General features: G+C 44.6%; 1 protein-coding gene across 1 annotated transcript in view; it reads right to left on the bottom strand.

The window, feature by feature from the left end:
- Positions 1 to 26,805, bottom strand: part of PCSK2 (proprotein convertase subtilisin/kexin type 2) — a 282,361-nt gene that overhangs the window by 87,059 nt on the left and 168,497 nt on the right. Inside the window, exon 5 of the mRNA XM_058287597.2 lies at positions 23,435 to 23,472. Within this exon, the coding sequence (XP_058143580.1) occupies positions 23,435 to 23,472 (38 nt within the window). The remainder of the gene's footprint in view (positions 1 to 23,434; positions 23,473 to 26,805) is intronic.

Genomic DNA, 26,805 nt, shown 5'->3' with positions numbered 1-26,805 from the left:
GAGGGAAGTAATAGTAAACATCTCCAAAGTTTGGGTACTTTAAATACATTATCTCATTTTTTAAACCACAATAGCTCTTGTTCAAATAATCTTTTTCTTAGAAAAATTCTCCTCTGTAACCTCCCTGCTTTCATTCTCCCTTACCTCCAATCCATTTACAGAGCAGACGGATTTTCAAAAAAATGCCAAATACAGGTATGCTGTTCCACCAACCCCCCAAAGGTTCCCTCTGCTTCTAGGATGAAGTCACAAATCCTTATGGCTCACAAGGGCCATATAAACAGATCTCTTTCTGTTTCTCCTGTGATATCTCATGTCATTTTCTCCCCCAAAACACCCACTGTCCTTCTTCAGATCCTTGATTGGGTCAAGCATATTCCTGCCCTAGGGCCTTTGCACAAGTTGTTTCCCTGCCTGTACTGCTCCTTCTCCTCTTCTCCTGCTACCTGGCTAAGTCTTCCTTATCCTTAAAGCATTAGCCTAGGGGTGACTTCTTGGAGGACATCTTCTCACTCACCAGATTAAATTTCCCACATTACATACATTCATAGTAAAGTACAACAACTGTAAACAAAAGATTAATTCTGAAATTATTTGTTCAAACTCCAGATGCTAAGGTCCTTGAGGATAGGTACTATATCTGCTTTACTCATCAATGTATCTGTGCCTCCATCCTGGCCCCCCAGTGATTCTTGCCTTTTGGTGTTCACATCCTTGACAATGAATGGGGCTGACCCATATAACCAGGGGTATACTGGGGAAACAGTGTGTGATTTCTGAGGCTAGGTCATAAAAGACATTGTGTCTTCCACTTGGCTCTGTTTCTTGGATCATTCCCTCTGGGGGGAAGCCAGGCGCCATCTTGTGAGGATGCTCAATGGTTTGTGAAGACCCACACTGGGAGGAAGTGAGTCCTTCTGCCACAACAACCCTGCAAGAAGCATCCTGGAAGCAGACCCTCCAGTCCCAGTCTAGCCTCCAGGTGACTGCAGTCAATGCCGACACCTTGACTCATGAGAGGACCTGAGCCAGAATGACCCAAACTTGCCCTACATCATAGTAACTAAATACTAGAGATAGGATTGGACAGGGTTATACACTGGATATTTGGTACAAAGGCCTCTTAAGTGGGAGACATCCCAGGGGATGTTCACTGAGGTACAGGGAAAAAATATTGTAACTTCTATTTATATTTGTTTATTTTATCCTCTAAACTTTCTTTCTTGGATATGTTTTTTTTTTCTTTATTAGAGAAGTTGTGTGTTTACAGAAAAATCATGCATAAAATACAGGATTCCCATATGCTACCCTACTTTGCATTGGTGTGGATCATTTGTTGCAATTGATGATAGCATATTTTTATAATTGTACTACTAATTATAGCATGGTTTAACTTAGGGTTCACTGTGTAGTTTAGTTCCACGGATTTTTAAAAAATTATTCTGTTACCATATATACAGTCTAACATTTTCCCTTTTAATCACATTTAAATATATTTATTTCAGTTCTATTAATCACAATTTTGTGCTACTATCACTACATCCATTACCCAAACATTTCCATCATTCCGTATAGGAACCCTATACATTTTAATCCTTAACTTTCCATTCTCTATCCCCATCCTGTCCACTGGTAACCTATATCCTACAATCTGACTTTGAGTTTGCTTATTCTAATTTTTCTGAATCAGTGAGATCATATTTTTTGTGTTGTACCATATAGAGTGCCTTCTCTCTTCTATCTGGACATATTTTTCATCTATTTTCCTTCTCATTACCATGGGGTTAAAATTTAAAAGAATATAGTCCAATATCACAGTAGTACCAGGCATCTGTGTAAATAAGTACATGTATATTGTTCAAAAATTTTTACTGATAGGCATGTATGATTAAAAATTTGGAGGGCGTGGATGTGGCTCAAGAATCTGAGCATCTGCTTCCCAAATGGGAGGTCCCAGGTTCAGTCTCCACTGCGAACAAATGGAAAAAATAACTCAAGGGAGCTGATGTGGCTGATGTGGTACCTTAAAAATTTAAAAAAAAAATTTTTTTTAGATATCTCTGATTTTGTAAATATAGCAGGTAATATTGGTTGTCCCACTATAGCCCTCACTCTTAGCATTTCAATGCATATCCACTCAACTTCCAACTGTCAGCATTCTCATCTCTTTATTTCTAGAGTCAAGACTGCCTGGGATTATGGCAGTCCAGAATTATGGGAAATTATGCCACCCCCCATGTCCCATTAGCTTTCAGTCAATGACTGATGGAAGTTGGTGTATTACTATCCCAACTCCTTCTCCCACATGTGTTCTAAGCCCTATCCCACAGCTCCCCAGCAGAACTGAGCTCCAGTTGTCCATTGTGGTATGTCACTTATTACACACCCTGTATCAACTTCCTTCCTCTTTCACTCCCCACCCCCATTGTTGCTTCCTGGGATCACTTCCCAGATACACTACTGGTCTTTGAATCCATGTCTCAGGGGCAGCTTCCAGGGGAACCCAAATTAAGGCAGTAAATGAATGCAAAACTCTGAAATCACTCAGCCGCAATGATTAACATATAGACTTATGCATGGAGAAGCATAACTTTGACTTTATAACTATCAGTCTCAAAGGCAAATTAAGTACAAACAACTTGACAATTTTATTGCCTTACAAAACCAATTCAGCTTTTGTTTCTTAATCAGTGATTTTATGGGGAGGAAGTAGTGTATCATAAGATTTTAGAGTTGTAACAAACAAGAGTCCAAGTTTCTTAGTTTACAAATAAGCCAGCAGCCCCTGAGAGGTTTAGGGCTTGCTGAATGCCATGCTGCTGGAAAGTGGTACAGCTGCGCTTGGACCCTCACTGCAGTTCTCTGGACTCATATTTCTAACCAAGTCATTTTCCGGTGTCTTGAAATGTCATTGGTTAGATCCGGGATCAGCAAATCTTTTCTTAAAGGGGCAAACAGTAAAAATTGTCAGCTTTGCAGACTATATAGTCTCAGTCACAACTACTTAACTTTGCTGTTCTCAAGTGAAAGCAACCGTCCACAATAGGTGAATGAATGAGCATGGTTGTATTTTGATAAAACTTTGTTTAAAACAGGTGGCCAGCCTGTGTCAACCCCCAGGTTTGATCACAGAGAAGACAAAGGTATTATTTATTTTTATGTTTAAGAGAAATATTTTCATTTTTTCAGGCCCTCCTTATAGCTCTTTGGTATTTGTGGAAGACTTTATTTTTAAATAACATGTATTCGCTTAGATCTATAGTCTTAGATCTTTGGGCCTTCCTAAGATCCAAAGGATAGCCTTTTCTGTCCTGAGATGTATCACTGCCTTTTGCCTTCCCCCTATATTTCCATTGTGTTAACCCTGCCAGGTATGGGAGTTATTGTGGCCTAGTTGCTCCTTATTGTACACATGGAGACAAGATTTCCTCCCCAAAATAGAGAAGTGAGAGTATATTTTTTCCATTGTGTCAATATTAATTATTTTAAATTTAGTATTCGATATTACTTTCTACATTAATTTCAACACAATGGGATGAGACTAATTTGGAATGATAAGATTAATTTGCATTTAAATTGATATTTTAAGCACTCACTGTAACAAATAGCATTCATGACAGTAATTTATAAACATAGTTTCCAGGGCAGGTTTGTTTTCCCTTGGAAGGATTTGTAAATGCGGGGTAAGCTTAATATTAATAATGATGACACAATAATACCATGTGTTTCTCAAGAGAGTCCTGTGAATAGAGTTCGTAAATTTTGGGAATTCTCTTCTCCTAATGTAATAGTGGATAAGCAAATCTGATCAGCTAACAACATGCTCATGTACATCTTTTTTTTTTTTTTCAGTTTTCAAAATCTTTTAGATAATTAACCAACTATAAAAAAGCCTAAGTTAATTTATTAACTTGCAAATACCTGCTTTGAGAAATCAGATGGTTATTTTGAATTGCACGTACCACAAATGAATGAGTTGAAAACATCAAGACAAAAAGTCCTGCTGTTTTTGCTAGTTCCTGTTGCTCTCTCTCTGGAGTGGGCAAAGTGGCCTTGGAGATTGTCATTCCTTGGCAGGTGGCTATAAAGAAATAGCCCCTTTCTCTCCAGCAGCCAGGGAGGACTACAGAATGTTCATTTCCTGAGTAGAGGGCCTTCCTCGTGGCACTGGCCAGGAGCATCTCTCTCACAGCAAAATACTCATGGGGACTGAGGAGCAAATAAATAATTTCAACTTTGAGGAGAACAAAAGGGGTAAGGAAAGTTAGAGAGGCGGATTAGGTGAAGAGAAAGCACGGACAGAAGAAATGAAAGGGGTAAAGGCAAATGAAAAGGAGAAAAGCAAAACAGTCATTAATTCAGCTCACCAGTCCTGGCAGTGGAAGAGATGGAGAGAAGTGGGTGTACGTAGAGGAAAGTTAGGATGAGCATCTGGCTGGTCGGGTGGCCAAGGTGAGAGAGGAAAAAGAGGCATCAAGAGTGCCTCATGTGTTCGGGACATTAGTCGCTGTGTCCATGGAGATGCCATTTGCTGAGATGTAGAAGATGGGACAGGGTGGGAAGGTGGAGGCTGAATGAAGTCAGAGTGACAGATGGTCACCTTCATACTGCTACTGGCTGGCTGGGAGCTTGGGCAAATCACCAAGCTCTCTGATTTTCAGTTTCCCCTCTAGGGGTAAGAGATAAGAAAGTGCTTACTTCACTGGATTAACATGTGGAATAAATGTGATAATGTATGTGAAACACAAGGCTGGGCACAAACGCTGGGTACTATTACTCCCACTGTTCAGAAGAAGTCTACGGAGACAAAAGGTATGAGGTAGCAGGGACCAAAATATCAGGACCAAGGCAGGGGGAAAGGGGGGATTAGTCATCAATTTTATACTCTGTTAGTCATGTGAGGGGAGACAGATTGTGAGCTAAAAGCAAACAAGCAACAAATACACCCTCCCAAACAAAAGTGTCATGTAGTATAGGGTAATTGTAATTGCTCGTGAGTGATGAATTTAAATGTTGATGAACCTTGGTGGTGGCTTGATCCACTTAAATTAATCACTCATTGTTTTTGAGGTCCAGGGTAAGAATTCCAACAGATGACTGACTCAGTGTCTGTGCAGTCACCATACTGGTGTCTGTGCAGGGCTTCTCCCCGCTGAGCTTTCTGGAGCGTTCCCAACCATGTATGGGGTATGGTGGAGAAGAGAAGGGGTGGTCCAGGATCAGCATCAGAAAGCTATTATTACCATTAGCATTCTGGAAATTTTACTTTTTGATGAACCCAGTGTTCATATCAGTGGCATGAATAATTATTATATCCCTTTGCCTCTGAAACAGGGAAAACAATCACCCCAATTTTACAGATGGGGAAACCGAGGACCATACGGAGCAAGCAACGCATCTTTGCTCACAGTGACTCAATGGGCGTCCTTGAACTAGTGCTCCAGAAGCGTAGGTTTACATGAAACCTCTTATTTTAAAAATTGGCAACGTTGGAGCTATAAAACATAAGCCTTCTATTTCCATAGCTTAATGAAAACATCTCCCACACACTGTAATCCATCTTATTCTTCCACCTAGCAGAGTGCTCATTGCGGAGAGGTTGTGTGTATGTGACATTGAAAGTGCAGACCTCGGTGCGACGCGTAGGGACATTGCTAAGAGCTGAGCCCTGGCTTCCTGCACTTGGCTTCAGGTTTTAATTATTGGTTAGTAATTAAGGGTTCTTTTTTTGTGAAAAATAATTTCCCGTAGGTTGGGAGGCAGCAGGGTTACCATGGCTGAGAAGCTAATCTTATTTCTACGTCAGAGATGTTCTCTGCCTTGGTCACGTAGGACGGAAAATTCTGCTTTGCCAAAGCTCCTGACGGCTCCGATGTAAGAAGGTCAAGATTCCTGGAAGCAGATTCTGAGAAGAGAATTTGTATGCAAGTGGTTTATTAAAGATGTTCCCCTGGGCGGAGGTGGCCCAGAAGCAGGGCAGTCAGGATAGGGCAGGGGAGGGAGCCAAGCAAAGATGGGCCCTCCGGTCAAGTCCTGCAGGGGGTGGTTTTCCCCCAATCCCACAGGGGACATCGCAGCGTTTTCCCAAACTGAAGCAAGGCTTTCACACTCAGCTGTAGGTAAAGGGCTGCCCGGAGAAATGCAAATTCCCAGACATATCAGGTCCAGTTGCCATGAAAACAGCCCCTGGCAAGTCTAATTCCACAAACCTCTCCATCCTTACTGTAGCTCTTACTTACAAAACCTTAATTCCTGTTTTCTTTAGTCTGCCCACTCATGATTAATGTGTAACTTGCTTCACTAAAAGCTTAGTTCTTGTTTCCTTCCCCACCTTACTGGTTGGTTCTAACCAGACGAAACAGAAACATTTTAGCTACCCTTATCCAAGCACATGCCCAAAGTAATAAAACCCTGACCTAAAGTTATCTACATCTAATTATAATAGTAAAAATCTTGCCCACTCAGCACACTAAGCCACCATTTTTTGTACATGCGATGTATGAATAAGCATGATTTACCAGTACGTGTGTCCTGCTCAACCCAGCATCCTGTTTGCCTTACATCACTCCATCCTACCCCATTTTCCTAAGCCAGCCACCTCCACACTCATGTAAATATCCTTCATTTCTGTAGCTGGGGGAAGACAGATCAAGCTTGCTGTTTCTGTCTCTTTACTTGGCGCCTTGTAATCACTTCTGTCTCTCTTTGAACACTTGGAATCACTGAATTGGTCTTTCGAGTGCATCAGGCAGTGAGCCATGGTTTGGCAACAGCCATACATGTGAGGAAAAACAGGTTCCAGGAGCCCCTGGGCAATTCTTCAGAAAAGAATACCAGGTAGTGGTGGTTGGAAGCAAAAACAGACCAGAGCTGGGTACAAATGGATCAGAGCTCCAAAGGGGTCCCTTTAGTGGCTGAATGTGAGGGTTGTAGGTGGCCAAGAGGGTGTCGGGAAGACTTGGAAGGGAGAGAGCTGCATGGAAAGGGAGGTGTCAAGAGGCTTGAGGCTCCCACAGAGCAATCCACAGATGGTTCCCTGCCTGGACCAGATTTTGTCAGGCCACTTGTAGGCATCCAGACGTGGGCTTTTCAGCACTGTGGTGTGACTGGCATTGTGAGTCTGGGTCCCTACAACCATCCCTAGGACTGAAGGATGTTGGAGACCTGAATTCCAGACTAGCTCTATTCTACCTGTTAGGATTTTGGTCATCATATTTCTGTTGACCTCAGTTTCCCCTTCTGTAGAATGAGGGACTGGGCTGGAACACTGCTAAAGCCACCTGAGTTGTCATGGCAAAGTCCATTTGCTATATACGCCGGGCAGACATTTCTTCCCCCATTTGTTTTGGAGTAATCTAAAGGAGATTAAAACACTGGTAACCCTCCTCCAATCAACCCAAAGTGAAGGTAGTTTGAGCTCTGAGAAAGTGCATGATGGGGAAACCGGGCTGTAGGAAAGGATGTCAGGTAAAATCAATATTACGGGCCCTTGTGTCTCTGCTACTTGGATAAAAACCAAGAAGGGGATGAATTTTGGCCGCACAAACCCATCTCAAAGTCCATGTGTTTTGCTCATTGTTCTGCCTACAGGACTTTAATTTCCTGGGCTTCCAAGTTGCCAGCCTCTGAGTCCCCAGTGACCCTGAAGTCCTGGGATAGTGGCTGAGAGTTAACGCCACAACTGCTACCACTGGTGGGATTTGTATGTTCAGCTTTCATCTTTCATCCAGGTTAAGGGAAAACACCATTTCAATGAAGGTTAGATTTCTACAGCAGCCATAACAAGTTATTGCAAATGTGGGGACCTAAAAACACAAATTGGTTATCTGACAGGTGTGTCAATCAGAAGTCTGACATGGGTCGGCAGGGCTGTGCTTCTTTTTGGAGTTCCAGTGGGTAGTTTTTCCTTGATAATTCAGAGTGCTGGTAGAATTCAATTCTTGCATTTGTAGGGCTGAGCCCCCCGTTTCCTGGCTGGCTTTCAGCTGAGGGGCGTTCCTAGCTTCCAGAGGCTGCCACGTGCTTTAGCTCATGGCCTTTTCCTCCACGTGTGAAGCCTTCAGGGTGGCTGGAGCCCCTCTCTTGCTTTGAATCTCTTCTGCCTCTTCTTTCATCATCATCTCTCTCTCGAACTGACTCTTCTGCCTTCCCCTTCCCCTTTTAAGGGCACATGTGATTACATTTGGCCCACACAGAGAATCTATCTTAAGTTAACCTTAAGTCTTTCTGCAAAGTTTCATTTGCCTTGTAATGTCACATCCTCACAGGCTGTAGGGATTAGGGCTTGGATGTGTTGGGGGCCATTGTTCTTTACATCATGTGGCCATTCTGTCATCATGGTTTTCATCCTGTCATCAGCTTTGAGGGGGCCTTTCTCTTCAGTCCCTGAGGATAAATCTCTCCCTTGACCTCATACATTCATTCCCTCATTCAGCAAACAGTCATTGTTTGCTGTAACAGTTCAAGTTATGTATTAGGTATTGAGGATATGGAGAATAATAAGGCTTGGATTTGTCCTCATCCAAGAGAACCCCAGTGAAGCAAAGGGTGTGATGGACACCACTGGTGCCCACCCAGGTGCCCGCACAGGCCAGGTCACCCACTGCCCAGCTTCATGAGTGCTGGCTGCTGAAAGCTCACAGCTGTCCCTTGTGTGGATAATTGCCCTCAGACAAAGAGGAGCCACCAAACCTGGGAAGGAACACATGCCCACTTCCCCAGGGACTGCCGATGACCAGCTGACACAGGGGTACAAAATGCATGTTCTCTTCCTCTGTGATGTGACTCAGTCTCCCTGTGGGATCAGGCTGAGGCTGGACTTCAGTTGAGGCCACATCCTTGCTCTGCTCCTTTCCATGCCCTGTCCTATGTCCCTCCCTCTCTTGAGAGCATTTGCTCAAGAATCCTCATCTTAGGTTCTGCTTCCAGGGGATCCGATCTAAGATAGTAAGATTCCCCACTTCTGATAGCCCATGGAAATCTCGTTCTTAGTTAAATAGATATACTTACACATACAAATATACACACATAAACATATATATGTATACGTATGTGCGTAAATACATGTATGTGTATGTATGTACATATATAAAGCTTTTGCAGCAATAAGGAAACACAGCTATTATGCTCTCCATGGGTTTATGTGCCTATGACTAGCCAGAGCATATTTACAAGGTATCTCTCAGGATGAAATATAATTCTTTGAATAATCAATGCATTCAGTACTTTGCGTTTCACAACATCTAGAGCTTGGCTTAGAGTTGGGTTACAAAAGAGAAGAAAGGAAGGCCGTTCCTCATGAACTCTTGGTGTACTTTATACCAGCAGAAAAGTGGAGGAAAAACATGAAAAATGAGGATAACAGACAAATCATCCATTTTAATTTCATTTTCAAAAGGCCTTTTGTGACTTTGTTATGGGCCCTCGAGACAGGAAGGATGAGGCAGTCGACAGTAAGGCCTCTGAGGTCTGACCCACTCAGTTTTAGGGTCCTCTAAGTTCTGGCTATGTGACCTCGGGCACATTTTAGCAACAGCTGATGTTTATTGATAGTGTCCTATGTTCCAGGAACTGTTTTAAGGGCTTTCTGAAAACTACCTAATTGAGTCATCAAAACCACCGACAAGATTGGTACTATTGTAGACCCACTTTACATATGAGGAGGCACTGAGATTACCTCACCCAGGCTTATCAGCCAGCAGATAGCTGGGGTGAGATTTGAACACAGGTAGTTTGGCTCCAGAGCCTCTAATTCACACCAAATGTCTCTGAGCCTCAGTTGTAGAAGGATTATTGCCTATAAGAGAATACTGTGTTGCAATAGGAATAGTATAACTATTTTTGAGATAAAAGCACACATTAAAAAATGTAAAAGCTGAAGAGTCCTCTATTTTTATTATTAATAACTCAGAGAAAAAGCAAATCATTCAGTTCAGGCTCAAATCTCAACCATAATTAAGAAGGCCGTATTAGTTTTCTATTGCTGTAAAGTAAATTTCTACAAATGTAGTGGCCTAAAACAAAATAAATTTCTTATCTGATAGTTTTAGTGGGTCAGGAGTTTGGGCACAGGGTAGCTGGGTCCCTTGCCCAGCTGAACAAGGTGTCAGCCAGGGTGGCAATCTCATGGGAGGCTTGGGTTCCTCTTTCCCAAACACTGGTTATGTTGGCAGAATTCAGTTCCTTGTGGTTGTAGGACTGAGGCCCTTAGCTCAGTTCCCTGCCATGTGGCTTTCTCCACGACATGGAGCTTGCTTCTTCAAAGCCAATAGGAGAAAGTCTTTGCTGTTTCAAATTTCTCTTTTTCCTTTTCTAACTTATAGGCCCTCTTTGAAAAGACTTGCTTGATTAGGTTGGTCCACCCAGGATACTCTCCCTTTTGATTAACTGAAAACCAACCGATTAGAGACCTTAACTTCATCCAAAAAATCTTTTTAACTTTGCCATATAATATTAATATAACCTAAGCCCAGGGCTAAGATTGTGTCATCTTCACAGATCCTGCCCACGCTCAAGGAAAGAAGATTATACATTCAGGTTTATACCAGGTTTATATCAGGGGCATTTACAACAGCGTGCAGGGGTCTTGGGGACCATTTTAGAATTCTGCCAACCACAAAAGTTTAGCGCCAAGGAACAGAGATTGTGGGAGCCAGATGAAAGGAGAGACGTGGTCGCCATGATTCCTCAAGACAAAGGCAAAGGTGCGTCAAGCGTTAGAAAACTCCATGGCTCGGGGTCTGATCCACTTTACTCGAGGCTTCGGCATTTGAAGTTTCTTGGCCTCTTCAGAAAGCTGGACCTGGATGGTGGGCCACACTGTTGGCCTCCATCAGATCCATGGTTGCTCTGGTGATTGCATGAGGGTGGGCTCCACTGCTTGGCAACAAGACATGGCCAGGTGTTGACGATGGCCAGATACCCAGCTGTGGACACATGTGTTCCGGGATCCGGGCAGGGCCCTCTTCAAATGCACAGAACTGTGGCTTTAAGGAAGCACAGAGAGCAATAGGCACCCAGAGAAAAAGAGGAAGTAAGGATGGATATCATCACAGCAGGTGCAGCATCTTTTTAAAATCAAAGCTGCAGCAAGACCGGATTGGCAGATGACTTATTTGTAAAGTTCACTTAAAGCAAGGCCTGGTCAGGTAATGTTTTTTGGTTCTTTGAGGTAGAAACCCACAGAGGAAACCCAGTAAAAGTTTTCACACCTTGAGAATCCAGTGAGTGTATGAATTTCAGTGCTAGGAAGAGCATTGGAGGAAAAGAAGGTGGTGGAGAAAGTGTTTAAACAAGGTTTAAACAATATTTGTAGGGGAAATAGATGTGGCTCAAGTGGTTGAGCCCCTGCCTCCCACATGGGAGGCCCTGGGTTTGGTTCCTGGTACCTTCTGAGAAAATAAAAATGAACAACAAGCAAAACAAATGGAAAAAAAAAACACCAACTCAGGGAAGCTGATATGGCTCAGTGGTTGAGAGCCAGTTTCCCACATACATGGTCCCAGTTTCAATCCCTGGCCCCCCGTACCTCAATATATATATTTGTATATATGACTTTCTTGTGGCATGTCATACATTAGTTTTTTTCTGAAAATGTATGCTTGATGATAAACAATACAAACTCCTAAATAGTCTCATTAGCATCCATCCACCCACCCATCCATCCATATATCAGCAACTCAGTCATTTGTGATCTCCTTGAGGAATTCCATCGATTTTCCCAAGAATAAAAGAGTTGGAAGACATTATCTTGGTCTTTAAGCCATTTAAATTTAGTCAAAGTGCTGAAACTCTTGTCAAAAGCCTTTAGAGAATTTGGAGTAAGGGAATGATTTTTTGTGGGCTATTTTCAGTCTAGGCTTCTTGGAGGGAGCAAATCTCCAGATGAAAAACCAATTAAAATCCAATCACCCACTTGGCCCAGTGGTTAGGGCGTCTGTCTACCACACGGGAGGTCCGCCGTTCAAACCCCGGGCCTCCTTGACCCATGTGGAGTTGGCCCATGCGCAGTGCTGATGTGTGCAAGGAGTGCCCTGCCACGTAGGGGTGTCCCCTGTGTAGGGGAGCCCCACGTGCAAGGAGTGTGCCCTGAATGAGAGCTGCCCAGTGAGAAAGAAAGTGCAGCCTGCCCAGGAATGGCGCCGCACACATGGAGAGCTGACAACAAGATGATGCAACAAAAAGAGACACAGATTCCTGTGCCGCTGACAACAACAGAAGCGGACAAAGAAGAACACGCAGCAAATGGACACAGAGAACAGACAACTGGGGTGGGGCGGTGGGGGAGGGAGAAATAAATAATTAAATAAATCTTAAAAAAAATCAATCACCCAGTTGTTCAGAATCGTAGATCGAGCTTCTAGATGAATTCACAAGCTGTTGTTGACCCAAGAATACAAGTCTGCCCCCACTACCCTGTGGTAGGAAGCTGCTGGTCATCCTTTTCAAGGCACTTACATTTCTTTCCTTCTCTAGCTTGGAGGGCAGGCTTGGTTGTTCTGAGCTGCTGCACTCCCAGAGTGGGCAGTGTGTTTCTTTCCAGGATTGCACTGTGCAGATTACAATGTAATGATATACTTATATGCGGGCCTCCCCTCCACTGAGCTCGGAACTCCCCATGGGCAGGCACTGCATCTTTCACATCTAATAATTCAGGCCTCTAGGACAGCAAATGGCCACAGAAGGAGTTCAATACAGGTTTCTTAAGTGTTGACTAAGTTCAGTGGAACAAAAACTAGTCAATTGAACAATTTGAAAAAATCGATTGCCCTGCTTATTTTTTCTTTACTTTTGGCTTAGGTGTTAAATCTATGTCCAAATGAGTACTTTTATTTCAGTTAAACAAGCTTTTATTCTATTTTTCCCTATTTTTATGCCAAAGTATGTACAAATGGACAGATTCATCTAGTAATGGGTCAAGTCTGATGATAGCCATTTATTGACAGTCTGTCAAAACGATTTAAGGGAATTCTTATCCCCAATCTTCAGTCTGCCTTGCTGGTGATAAAGTGCTTGCTGTGATCAGGCCAGCATTAAAAGTAAATTGAAAATGGCCAGTCCCTCCTTTCGATAAGACTCAAAGGTTATTTAAACCTCCAATTTCTTATGCAATATTAATGTACTTATTTAAATATTAATAGGTCTGAAAGCCTGACGCCATGTATGTGATCAATAGTTCATGGCATCTGAGTCATTCGGAGCTGGGGGTTGTGCCCACCTCCAGCTCCCACCCTTTCTCATGGGCCACGTGCTAGGGGCAGCCCAGTGTGCCTGCTGCAGCCACGTTCAGAGGCACTTCCTCGGGCATAGCGCTGGCACCCCGCAGAGAGCTGCAAAGGCTGCCTCTTCAGAGGCAGCCACCTGTCAGGAACCCATCAAAAGAATGGACAAGCGCAGGTCCTTATGGGAGAGCTTTTTTTTTCTTTTAAAGCTTTTCTGTTGATGAAATTACATCCTTGGAGCATAAATAATGATTCAAAGCTTGAACTGAACCAAAGAGCATAATTTTTCCTTTTCTCGCATCTGGGAATCAAGTTGCATTTCTACCAACCCACAGGGCTCTAGGCAATATTATAGAAAAGAAATAGTGCTTGGTTAGCTGCTTGTGGATCATCTACACTGAGAATCATATTCTCTCCAGGCGTTCAGCCACGGGACTCCAGTTAGGTTTCACGGGACCTCTATTCCCTTTAATGGTGAAATGTACCATGGGGAGTGGCAATAGGGCAAATTATGGTCCCCACAGAATACACCATCAAGCCCTAGCCCCTGCTCCTGCGAATGGGAACTCACAGTAAAGAGGAGCTTTGAAGATGTTCTTGGGTAATGGGAGATCAGACTAGATTAGGGCAGGCCCAAATCCAGTATGACCGATACCCATGTAAGGAAAGGAAATTTGGACAGAGACAGAGAGATAGAGGGAGAGAAGGCCACGTGACAGAGGCAGAAACTGGGTTATGCAGTCACAAGTCAAAGACAGTCACGGATTGCCAGCCACCCAGCAGAGGCACAGGAAAGATTCTCCCCTTTAAGAGGAAGCATGGCCCTGCCAACACCTTGATTTTGGACTTTCAGCCCCTGGACCTGTGAGACACTACATTGCTGTTGTTAAAGCCAGCTAGACTATGTGCTTGGTTCCAGCAGCCCTGACAAACTAAGATGGGACTGGGATGGTGGCATTTATCCTTGGGGTGGATTGAGAGCTGAGAATTAGAGGGTTCTGCTTGCTAGAGTTTCCTGTCATCATTGACAGTGGGTCATCTTATGATTAGCTCCTGGTTTCATTTGGTTTGGTATTGATGGGCTAATACTCAATATAGTTTACCAAATATTTATTAAATGCCTGCTTAGAACTGTGCTAAGCATTAAGGGAGATGCAAAATACATGCAATATGCACACTTTCCTCTAAAGAGCTTATGAGCTAGTTGTGAGGTAGTCAGCTCTTATAGGTGAATAACATTGTCGAATGGATGATTGAGTGAGTGAAGGGCCAAAATGAATGACTAGGTTAATTCCAGAATCCTAGAGTGTTTTTTTTAAAAAATGCACATTATAAGACCTATCCCTAAAGATTTTGATTCAGTAGTTCTGGGGTAAGACCAGAAATCTGAAGCTCTTTAGCCTGGGGGTAGGCATCAGGTACTATTGGAGGGCTGAGGAAGAGGTCTAGAATGAGCAATGGTAAGAGCTATTGCATAAAAAATAGCCATAATATTCCAGCAGCATATAATAATAAGCATTTATATAGCTCTGGAGTCTGCAGTTCAGCTGGGAGTCTGGTGATCTAGGAAAGGCTCAGCTGGGTGGCTCTGCTGATCTTGGCTGGGCTTCCTTGCCTCTCTGGGTCAGCTAGAATTTGGCTGATACTGGTGGGGCTCAGCCAGGCAGCTCTGCTTCTTACTTCAGTTCTGTAGGTTAATGTGATTGAATTTGTTTCAGGCTGTGGAAGCTAGGGGGCTCTTCTACACTTGTCTTTCATTCTGCTTCTGGGACCATGGGCTAGCCTGGGCATGCTCTTCTAATGGTGGAGGCAGAGGCAGACAATGGCAAGTAGAACCACAAGGTCTCCGAAGGCCTACACTTCAGACTGGTGCACTGACACTTCCATATTACTCTATTGCCCTAAACAAGTCCCAAGGCCAAACCCAGAGTCAAGGGGTGGGAAATATATTTCACCTCTTTAGAGGGAAGTACTGCAAAGCCACAGAGCAGAAGCTGTTGATCTGGAGAAGGATATGGAGTTGGAGTCTCTGTCATCTTCCACATTTACTCAAGGAAGAATTTGTGGAAAAACTCAAGGAAGAGCATGTGAACTTGGGCAGATTCTCAGCAAGGGATTTTGATGCTGCTCAGGGGGTGACCCACATTTTCAAGTGAAAGATGGAGCCTAGTCCAAGAAGCAGCCCCCTCTCCTGCCATGAGGACTGAAGCCTTGTGCCCACTCTGGGGCCTCTTAAATGCTGGGAGCTATAATTTCCCTGGGCTTGGAGAGAAAGTCATTTGGAGAAGCCACCACCTTGGGGACTGGCCTCCCTTATGAATACCCATAAACATCCTTTTAGTTCAAAGATCTGGGACAGAGAAGACGGATGCAGATCACAAATTCTGCTTCATCTGGAGCTTCCTTCTTCATTATAGCTCTGCTCTTCGCTTTCCCTTTATCTCCTATTTGCTTGTATGCTATTTTTCAAGGCCTCTGAGATTTATTTTGGTAGCCTCAGCTTTTTGGCCTGCACTTTCAGAGCCTCACAAGCTTACATTTAGCTTGGATGATGTGCCTTTTTTAAAACAAGTTAATTTTACTGATATGTATTAATAAAGCGTACAATTCATCCAGAGTGTACAATCAATGGTATTTGGTATAATCATATAGTTGTGTATTCATCACTTCAATCATTATCCTTTTTTAAAAAAATAATCCTGAATTCATTAGGGAGTGCACTGAGCAATTATACTGGATTCTTGGGGGTGCCCCTGTTTCCTCTCCACCAGGACAACCTGGGATTGAGCAGAGCTGCAATCTCAACTCTTTTTTAGAAGGAAGTGAATGTTGATTGAGCATCTTATATGCCAGACCCTATAGACAAGATATCTCAACAATATCTCACAACAAACCTGAGTGATAAGATGTTCATTTTGCCCATTTCTCAGAGGAGGAAATTAAAGTTCAAAGAGGTGTAATATGCTTGTCTAAGGTTGCACAACTGTGAGTTGAGTTAGGGAGCCAGGGGCCATACTCAGGTTTGACTCAGTTTCCACTATGGTCACTGTGTCAGACTTGACCTAGTGCTATTTCTGCACGCCTGCTGACCTCCAAATGTCAACATCTGCCTGAAGACTTCTCTGCCTGCTGGATCCTCTTCCGCTTGTATGTATGGCAGGCCAGAAAGCTGGGGAATTAAGCCCTGCACTTCCACTCCTAGACAATAGCCCTCAAGCTGTGATACACAGGAGTTAGTGGATACATCTACGGCATGTTGCGTCTACACTGCTTTCCAGGGTTCCCTAGTGAGATGAAGTTTCCGTTGCCCATGGTGGTAATTTGCTTAACAACAAACACTTTCTGGGTTGTCTACCCTTTCTGGTAACCCTTTCCTTCTTTCCTGCTTGTGCCTCCTGGGATCTCCTCCCAAAGAAACTACTTCCCTTCGAATCCTTGTCTCAGGTCTGCTTCTGAGAAAGCCTGAACCCACAAGGAGAAGACTCTCCTTGGAATTTAGAGAACCACTAGCCATTTCATCAGCATCGCAGCTTCAGCAGGGTGGGTTTCAGAGACACCCAAACTCTGAGAGCTGCCACGTACGTCATACTTCCCAGGTCTCAAGGACACCTCCCTCTATTCTGTAGACCCAGCATGACCTCTGGGCACAGCCTGGCACATTACCTGCTGTGAACACAAGTGATGACTGCCACACTTGTGTGCCACACAAGTGATGACTGCCATGGAGTCAAGAGGAGGACAGGTTTTGTTCTGCTGCGAGACAGCCTCACATGCCTGTGTCCTTCCTGACCTGTAGTTCTCTTTCTCTAGGACTTGCATGTAACAGGGCTTGAAAAATAGTCATTGTGTTGAATTAGAGCTTGCAGCTGCAGCACTCCAGCCTCTGCCTCCACCATCACCTGGCTTCTCCTGTGTGTCTCTCTCCTCCTCTTCTTATTAGGATACGGATCACGCTGGATCAAGGGCCTGCACTGCTCCAGTGTGACCTCATCTTCATTTAGCTAATTCCATCTGTGATGAGCCTATTTCCTAATAAGTTCCCAATCTGAGGTACCCTGGGGGCCAGGACTTCAACCTGTCTTACGGAGGGACACATTTCAACCGGTCACACTCCCCGATATATGGTGGACGGAGTGATTTCCCGCAGCCTGGGAGATGCAGATCATCATTTCTTTTTCTCTAGGACTTACATATAACAGGGCTTGAAAAACAGTCGTTGTGTTGAATTCGAGTGTCTATCTAGACAGCTTTCATTGAGAGGATGGGGGTGAAGGAGGCTCTGATTTCAACATGGGCTAGAGAAGTTCCGTGGCCATTACTTACGTCGTGTTATAACTACTGGAATGGAAAAAAAGGAGCATTTTAATTATTTGGAATAGCAAACATTTGCCAGTGGAATTGGATCCGTCAGATTAAATTCAATCATAGGACAATAGAGTAATAATAAAAGTGGCTATTATTAGCCTTTGCTCCTAACACTCGACAGACTCAATGTAGATTTGTTGAATTAAATTAACATGAACGACTTACATTTATATATCGATTTGCAGTTTTCAAACTATTTTAACTCTTGTTTAAAATAGAAAAGAACACTGGACTACCAGAATCCTCCCTCTTTTTTTTTTTTTTTAACATATGTTATAACCAAGCTTTGAAGATAATTCCCCTTTGGAAACCATTTTGTTTGGTTTTATTTTGAAGACATTTTTTGTCGTGTTCATCTGAAACAGCCATGACTGAGTTGTCAATTCTCACTGAAAATATTCAGTAACAAGAAGGCATTTTCATGACATAGCACATTTCTGTTTATTTTAACCTTTGACACAATTCCGAGTGCTCTCTGTACCAGATGCTCCCCATGCCCTGCCCGTGCCCCTTGCCCCCAGCACGGCGGGTGCCTTCCAGCCACCAGGATCTGCAGCTCCCAGGCTGCGGGAAATCACTCTGTCCACCATATATCGGGGTGTGTGACTGGTTGAACTGTGTTTCTCCATAAGACAGGTTGAAGTCCTGAGCCCCAGGATACCTCAGATTGGGAACTTATTAAGAAATAGGCTCATTCGCAGATGGAATTAGCTAAATGAAGATGAGGTCACACTGGAGCAGTGCAGGCCCTTGATCCAGTGTGACCCATGTCCCTATAAGAAGAGGAGGAGAGAGACACACGGGAGAAGCCAGGTGACAGTGGAGGCAGAGGCTGGAGTGCTGCATCCACAAACCAAGGAATGCCAGGAATGGCCAGCCAGCCACAGGAAGCTGGGGGCAGGGAAGGATGGTCCCCTGCAGGTGCAGTGGGAGCACAGCTCTGCTGACACCTTGGCTTTGGACTTCTAAACTCCAGAATGATGGGACAATATGCTTCTGTTGTTTTAAGCCACCCAGTTTGTGGCACTTGGTTGTGGCGGCCCCAGGAAACTAGGGCAGGTTAGGAAGTGCTAGAAGGTGCCATGCCCTGGGACTTGCCCTCCGCGGCCAGCAGTCGGTGTGTACTATGCCAGCTCCCTTCTGCTCAGGTGGGACGGTGCCGATGCATGCGTTCTACGTTGTCTGCCACGGTTCCCCAGTGGGGTTACGCTCCAGTTGCCCTCTGTGGGGACATGCTTGATGACACAGCCTTCTTTGGCTGCCTCATTCCCAGCCCCCCACCTACCAGTGCTTCCTGGGGGTAACTTCCAGATGAACTACTTGCACTGGAGCCCTTGTCTCAGGGTCTCTTCTCAGGGAACCCACACAAAGAACTTCCCGAAGGACATATAGAAGGGAGCAGGGCAAGCTCAACACATCTGTGCCATTAAGCCACTTAACCAAGTGTGAAGCTGCCAGCTAATCCTTTGCTCAAATAATATTTAAGCCTATCACTGTCCACTGATTTCATTGCTCTCCTGGGCAGCTCTATCCACTTGCAGTCTTCATTCTACTAATTATAGCATAAAATTTTTAATTAAAAATAAAGGAGATAAATGCAGTCAGTAGCTTGGAAGTTGTCACTCTCAACTCTACACAGGGTAAGGGAGACATAGCAACTGGTGACACGAGTTTTTATTTTACTTTCTGAGGAATGAAAAACGGGATTTGGCTGTTTCGTTTTCTCACCTATACCAAAGACGAAGAAATTTTCACAGCCATATGTAGGTGTGCGTAGTTTCTTTTTAAGGTCCAAATTTGATAAATGTTGAAGACTCAGACCTTGCTCTGAATGGAAGTTATCAAGATGTGCAGTTTTGTACAGAAATTTCATTTTCTGTTCAATCCTTAGGTGTTATCTAGTTTAAGTTTAGTGTCGACATTGTCATCTCATCTGTAACATCTTGCCAAATGCCCATGAACTCTCTTCTTGAACATTTTCAGATGTGGAGAACTCATCACCTCCTGGGAGGGCTAATTCCATTTATTTATTATCTTTAACCGTTAGACAGTTCTTCCTTTAACTGCACTAAAATGTTCCTCCTGCTGGTGTCACCTGTGGGTGGCAATTTTCTTGAGGGAAATCACTGAGCAAGTTGAAAGCCTCATCCCACATGGAGACGCTGAAATATCTGAAAACGTTTCCCACCCCCCTTTAGATTCCATTCTCTCCAGGAGAAATTTCCAGTTCTTTCAGCTTTCCTTAGCAGGCAGTGGTCTAGAGTCTCTCTACCATCCTGTCACTTTCTTCTCTGTCACTCCCTTCCTCAGAGTGAGATACCCACAGGAAATGACTTCTTTCCCAGCAAATGCAGCCTGGCATGCTTAAATAGAGGAGGGCATAGTCACACAAGGCAGCTCTTAAAATCATCTTTTGCAGAATATTTAATGATATAAGAAAATGTTCACAACATAATATCATGAAGAGTAGGGGGTTATTATAAACATAACAAGAGCTCAAGTCCATTAAAAAGTATACATATAGAAATGAACATTCAACAATATGTCCAAGTATTAAGAACGGTGGTATTATGGCTGGCTCTGAATCCGTTTTATGCTTTTCCAAATTTTCTAGAGGACGCATGTTCGTTTTTTTTCTTTTTTCTGTTTTGAGATGTTGGGACTGGAGATTGAACCTGGGACCTTATATGCAGGAGGCTGGTGCTCAGCTACAACACATTGGCTCTCCTGTGTTGGCTCCCTCATCTGTTTGCTTGCTTGTGGTTTGCTCGTTGTTTGCTTGCTGTCTTTAGGAGGCACCGGGAATGGAACCTGGGGCCTCCCATGTGGGAAGTGGGTGCTCAACTGCTTGAGCCACATCTGCTCCCCTATTATTTTTTTATCGTTCTGTCCTTGTGGCTTTTTTGTGTGCTGTCTGCTCTCTGTGCCCATTTGCTGTGTGCTCTTCTGTGCTTTTGCTTGTCTCCCCCCCTTTTATTTATTTATTTATTTATTTATTTATTTATTTATTTATTTTTATTTAATTCCCCTCCCCTCCCCTGGTTGTCTGTTCTCTGTGTCTATTTGCTGCGTCTTGTTTCTTTGTCCGCTTCTGTTGTCGTCAACGGCACGGGAAGTGTGGGCGGTGCCATTCCTGGGCAGGCTGCTCCCTCCTTCATGCTGGGCGGCTCTCCTTATGGGTGCACTCCTTGCACGTGGGGCTCCCCTACGCGGGGGACACCCCTGTGTGGCACGGCACTCCTTGTGCGCATCAGCACTGTGCATGGGCCAGCTCCACATGGGTCAGGGAGGCCCGGGGCTTGAACCGCGGACCTCCCATGTGGTAGACGGACGCCCTAACCACTGGTCCAAAGTCCGTTTCCCTCCCCCTCTTTTATCTTTGTTGTGTCACCTTGTTGCGTCACCTTGTTGAGTCGGCTGTCTGCAGCCCTTGCGAGCCGGCAGCTCTCTGTGGCAGCTGCGGGCTGGGCGGCGCTCCGTGGCGCTTGCTGGGCGGGTGGCCCTCTGCAGCGTGCGGGCGAGCCTGCCTTCACTAGGAGGCCCTGGGACTCAAACCCAGGCCCTCCCATATGGTAGATGGGAGCCCAGCTGATTGAGCCACAGCCGCTTCCCTCCCCTCATTTTTTAATTAGGGAAAATAATGGGTTTTTGAAGAGAAACAAAACAAAATGAACACGGCTCTCATAGAACTTGGAGTTAAGCAGGTACTCCAAATATTGATGTCTGAGGTGGCCAGCTTCTCTTGATTTGGCTGTTTGGATAGTCCACTTCTTTGGAGATTGCCCAATTTCAGATGAGAATTTTTGGCAGATGAGTCACACCATCGGCCAACAGTTTACCTGCAATCAGAGCCCCGGAGGCATTTTCCCCCTGAATTTCTATTTCATTTTGATCTGGAAATGGGGTGGGGGGCTGCTCTCCTGGGGTGGGCCGGGCAGGGAGAAGGGCATTCTTGTCAGCAGCACTGGGAATCTGTCTCTTTTCGTTGCGTCATCTTGCTGCGTCAACTCTCCATGTGTGCGGCACCACTCCTGGGCAGGCTGCACTTTTTTCATGCGGGGCGGCTTTCCTTATGGGGTGCACATCTTGTGCGTGGGGCTCCCCTACGCAGGAGACACCCCTGCATGGCACAGCACTCCTTGCGCGCATCAGCACTGCACATGGGTCAGCTCACCACACGGGTCAGGAGACTCTGGATTTGAACCCTGGACCTCCCACGTGGTGGGCGGATGCTCTCTCAGGTGAGCCAAATCCACTTCCCATAACCACCTTTAAGGATAGAGCAATCCCCCCCGTGCATTCACAGGGGCTGAAAGGGGGGCACACGGTGGGGCAGAGGGCACTGTTTCCTTTGACTCCACCAGCAGGACCGCTGAGGCTGAAGCTACAGCTCCTTTGCATGGTCTCACCTGCAAGTGGGGATTCTCTTCTCTGGGAGGGTAGCTCTGGTGTGATTTCTGGGGGCATGGTAGCCAGGCTGTGTCAATGATTCTTTTGGCTTTTTATTCCAATTAAAAAAATATGCCCAGCCCAATGCATCCCCTTCTAGATTTAGCAGATCCAGGCATGTGGTAAATAGAAACCCAGCTCCTCACAGCTCTGTTTCCTGATGCCCGCTACACTAAATGCCATGGAAAATTCTCAGTCCCTTTTTGCAACAGATGACCTGGAATGTTGACCCCAAACCACTTCTGCTTGTTAACCAGCCTTTCTCTTATTTAAACCCTCGCTCTCCTACCTATGTCTCTTAAGCTATGAAAAGAACATTTTTTATACCTATATCTGGGGACTAGAAAAGAAGAGGTGCTTAGTAAGAGTTCAGATAATTGTCAGTGCCCACACCAATGCTTGGATATTGCATTCCCTCTGGGTTGAAATAAAGCCAACTCTTATGTTAGAGGTTTCATCAGGAAAGCAGTGTGTGATTTGCTGGGTCAGAAATTAGAGCATGTGGTTCCAGCCCAGCAGTCGTGATCATTATTCTCTGTTAATATTTCTTGTTTGTCAGGGGGATGCTAAATACTGTAATTCCACGTTGTGGGGAAAAGTGGGTATGGCCTGGGTATAAGCCAAAAATGAAAGCAAAAACAAAAGAAACTTAATGGTTTGGGTCTTGCTTTTGCAAATGGATGGATGAATGCAAAGAGCTTCACTTTTTGGCTTTTTACTATTGGTTCTGCCTAGCAGGAATCCAAATGGCTCATTTCCACCCTTCAATATGATATTGTCAGCTCGAGTGGATTTCAACCTTGCCAAGTCTCCCTCTTTTCTGTCCCTCCCTGTAGCTATTTTTTTGGTTCTTTCAGACCTCGGGTTTCCTTCTTTCCTTCTCGCAAAGCCATGCACCTTTGCCTGCTCCCAGCCCCTGTCCTTATCCATTTGCCGGTGGCCTGAGCTGAGGCTCCAACAAGATGCACAGCTCTAGTGTGTGCATGTGTGTGCGTGCGTGCCTGTGTGTGTTCATGTACCTGCATGTGTGTGCATGCATGCATGCGAATGTGAGTGTACCCACATGCCTGTGTGCACATGCGTGCAATGTGTGCACACGTGCACGTGCATGTCCAATGGTGTGCCTGTAGGTGTGTGCACAAGTGCCTATGAGTGCATGTGAGTGTGCATGCGTATGCACGTGTGCATGTGAATGTGTGTGCACGTACTTGTGTGCCTGTGGGTGTGTGTCCATGCATACTTGCATGCACGTACATGCCAGAGTGTGTGCCTGTGTGTGCATGTGTATACATGTGGGTGTGAATGTGTGTGCATGTGCTTATATGCATGCATGCGTGCATGTGCCTGTGTGTTCTAATAGCAAGGGGCACGTTTCCCAACACAGCTCAGCTCGTACTTACATAGTTGGAGGCCAGGTCCGGATGGAGGTAGTCGATCCCTGTGGAGAGACAAGGACAGCACAGGGACCGAAGGTTAGTACCTGCCAACTGTGCCCAAAGGGAAGCTACTGCAGAAAGGCCCCTTCTCACGGGGCTGGCCCTGGGCCCTGGTGAGTGGGGAAGCTCGGACTGGTGTGCAACGAGGCCCTCTCGCTTGTCTCTATCACTGCGTCACACTGGCTGCATGGGTGGAGACACAGCTGGGTGCCATAGCTGAGTGAAGCCCCAAGGATAAAACTTTGGACATTCCCATCTGCACTTCCGGGCTTAGTGGCCCAGGGAAGGATGGCTCGCCAGAGCAATGATCTGAAAGAGATTTGCAGAAATCCTGACATTTCTAAAGCCTCAACTGGCATTGCTTCTGAAATGAAACTGACCCTGGGGGGGCTAAGAGCTTCTTATTTAACAGGGTACAGACAGCAATGGATGAGGGGAGCACTCTCCAGCTTGGACATTATAAGAGGAACGTGGTCCTGGGAGAAAAGCCATTAGGCGAAGGGCGAGTATTTCCAGCAGCAGTTCCAGGTTGGGAGCCCATGCTTCAGTCTTTTCAGAATGTGGCTTTCCAGAAAGCCTGAGCTCTCGAGTCTCTCAGCAGGGGCTTCTTATTGGACATGGGTCTGTCCTGCTGCCCACTAGTCATTCCAAGGGCAGAATTATGGTCTTTGAGTGCTGCTGAGTTCCCCCAGACACTTGGACCACAGAAAGCCCTGGGGGAACTTGACGGGCAAGTTGCAAAGCTCCCATCCAGGCCTGCAGAGCCTCAGCGTCTGGCCTTCTTAAACACAGGCCAGGTTCTTGCCAGCATCTTGAGCATCATGCTCAAGAGTGTAGGTTTCACAATCAAAGACCTTCTAACTGTCTGTGTGATTTCATGACTTTGGGCCAACTCCTTGGCTTCTGAGTGCTTGCTTCTCTCTTGATCAAGTAGGTGTGAGAACCATGCAAAGATTAGGGAAGCAAATTTGTGTCATGTGCTTAGTCCAGCAGCTGTGCAGAGCAAGCATTTAATAACTGTATTGAATTGATGCTATTTAAACCTATTTAAACCTGGGAAGTATCATGAACTCCCTCCCCGATGGGCATCTCTACCAAATGCATACTAGGACCAGGCCACAGGTGTAGCATTGTCCTGCAGACAAGGACTTGGCCTTATAATCCTAAAAAGAAAATTTCCTTTGTCCTTTCTGGCTCATACAAGTAATTTCTATTCTATAGCACGTGTTCCATTTCACTTTCCATGCTTTGATATATGAAGCAATGGTGGCCAACATGGCTTTTTCACTTCCTTGCTCTCACTCACCAATCAAAACACCCCCTTATCCCATTCCTTTCTCTGGGACTGGAGGAGTAAAGGGCTCAGAACATTTAAAGACCAAGAGTTTAAAGGTTTTGCCAATCCTTGTTTGGATCCTAATCCGTGGATGGTCAATTTAGGCTGTGGGGTAGAGTCGTGGGTAGAGGAGAGACTTGGAGGCCAGCATATCTGGTTCTATTCCAGGCTCTGACATTGACATTGCAATATTTGTGTAGCCTTGCTCAAGGGGCACAACCTCTCTGAGCCTCTGTGTCCTCATTGAAATGAAGCTCTTCCCAAGTGACATGACCTCTCTGAACCTGGCTGTCTTGATCATTGAAATGAGGATATTACTTATCTTGCAAAGCAATCTCGAGGTTCGAGACAATTCATTGAAAGTGTTTTGCTTGAAGTAAACACTTGAGAAATTACATTTCTTATTGTCATCAGTGCCATAATCCACCACATCTCTAAGTAAGGAGGGATAATGCAGAAGAGTAGAAACGTTTTTCAGAATCTGCTCGGTTTTAGAATGTCATGTTGAAATTAAATTGTAAATATATGTTGCATTTGGTTAAATTTTGTGAGCTTGCTTTGGGCACAAAATGTAACATATCGGTAAGTTAAAGAAAAAGAAGACACATGGATTATGTCTTTTTATAACAGAGACAACTTTGAAAAAATCATGACTTCATCTTCTGATAGTATGTGTTGTTTAGGAAAAGAATTTTCTGAGGAATAGAAGTTTCTTAACTGTGAGGGGAAACTTATCAAATCATGGAGATACTATGATACCCGAAGCAAATCAGAATGGAAAGAAGATAAATTTAGCCTAATTAAAATAGAGGAACTCTAATTAGGTTCAGGGGAAGACTAAGTGTTAAATGAGAAAAGATGTAGGCTTTGGTCAGAGAAAGATTCTTGACAGAACTGTGAAGGCTGATAGCCATGATTCAGAAAAAATAACCATGAAAAGAATAATCTGGTTATTAAACAGTACTTTAATATGTTTGCCTATTTCATTATCCTTTGAGATAGAGTATACTCAATGCTTCTTCTTAATCAGCTTATTATCTTTCAATTCTTGTATTATTAATGTACTCATTCTTATTTTTCACACTTTTATTTATTTTCAGCAACGAATGCCAGGTACAGTGTAGGTCCTGGGAAAGCACAGACAATTTAGACACAGAATCTGATCTATACTACTATCTGTGGCTCACAATCCACAGAGGGGACTTATTCACAACCAGCCCATCACAATGCAAGGTGGTATACATAGTGACACATGATTGCTTATAGTCCCAGACTCCAAATCACTGCTTTCCCATTTGGATGGAGATGTCCAATTATATATTAAGAGCCTCCTGAGCACCTGGCCTTGTCTTCGTTGCATGGCAGGCCAGTCATCGCAAAGATGCGCATCGTGCTTTCAACAGTGCTTTGAAGAACAGTTTTGTAGCCATTCTTTTCTTCATTTTTGGAGAGTCACACTGAATAAGCATGCACTGAATTTAAGATGGCCCCAGGTTCTTTGTTTCTCTCTTGACTGGGAGACAAGTCTATTTCCCTGTTTCTGGAATCTTGACTGTAACCCTGTAACCATTTATCCAATAGAAGTGGTGGAAATAGAGCTTGCCCATTCCAGGTCCAGCCTTTAGGAGGCCTGGCAGCTGCTTCTTTTTTGGAATGCCTCTTCTTGGGAGCCCTGACCCCTGAGTTTCCAGGAGAGAGACCTCATGTGGAAGGACCATGTGGCTATGAGAAACCCTGGGACCACATGGAGAGGGAGTGAGGCCACGCCATGACGGCATCTCAGTCGAGCCTCCAGCTGACACCATCCCCAGCTGCTTGCTGACCTAACTGCATGAGAGATCCCAAGCGAGACCAGCAGAAGAACTGTCCAGCTGAGCCTGGTCAACCTGCAGAACTGTGAGAGATTTGTAACATGGTTATTGTTTTAAACCACTACATTTTGGGGTGGTTTCTTCTGCCACAGTGGATGACCCAAACAATGGAGAACTCATGTGTTTTC

Source organism: Dasypus novemcinctus, chromosome 24, assembly GCF_030445035.2.
Source record: "Dasypus novemcinctus isolate mDasNov1 chromosome 24, mDasNov1.1.hap2, whole genome shotgun sequence".
NCBI lineage: Eukaryota > Metazoa > Chordata > Mammalia > Cingulata > Dasypodidae > Dasypus > Dasypus novemcinctus.
The sequence above is the reverse complement of the archived record's forward strand: the minus strand, read 5'-3'. Positions and strand labels throughout refer to the sequence as shown.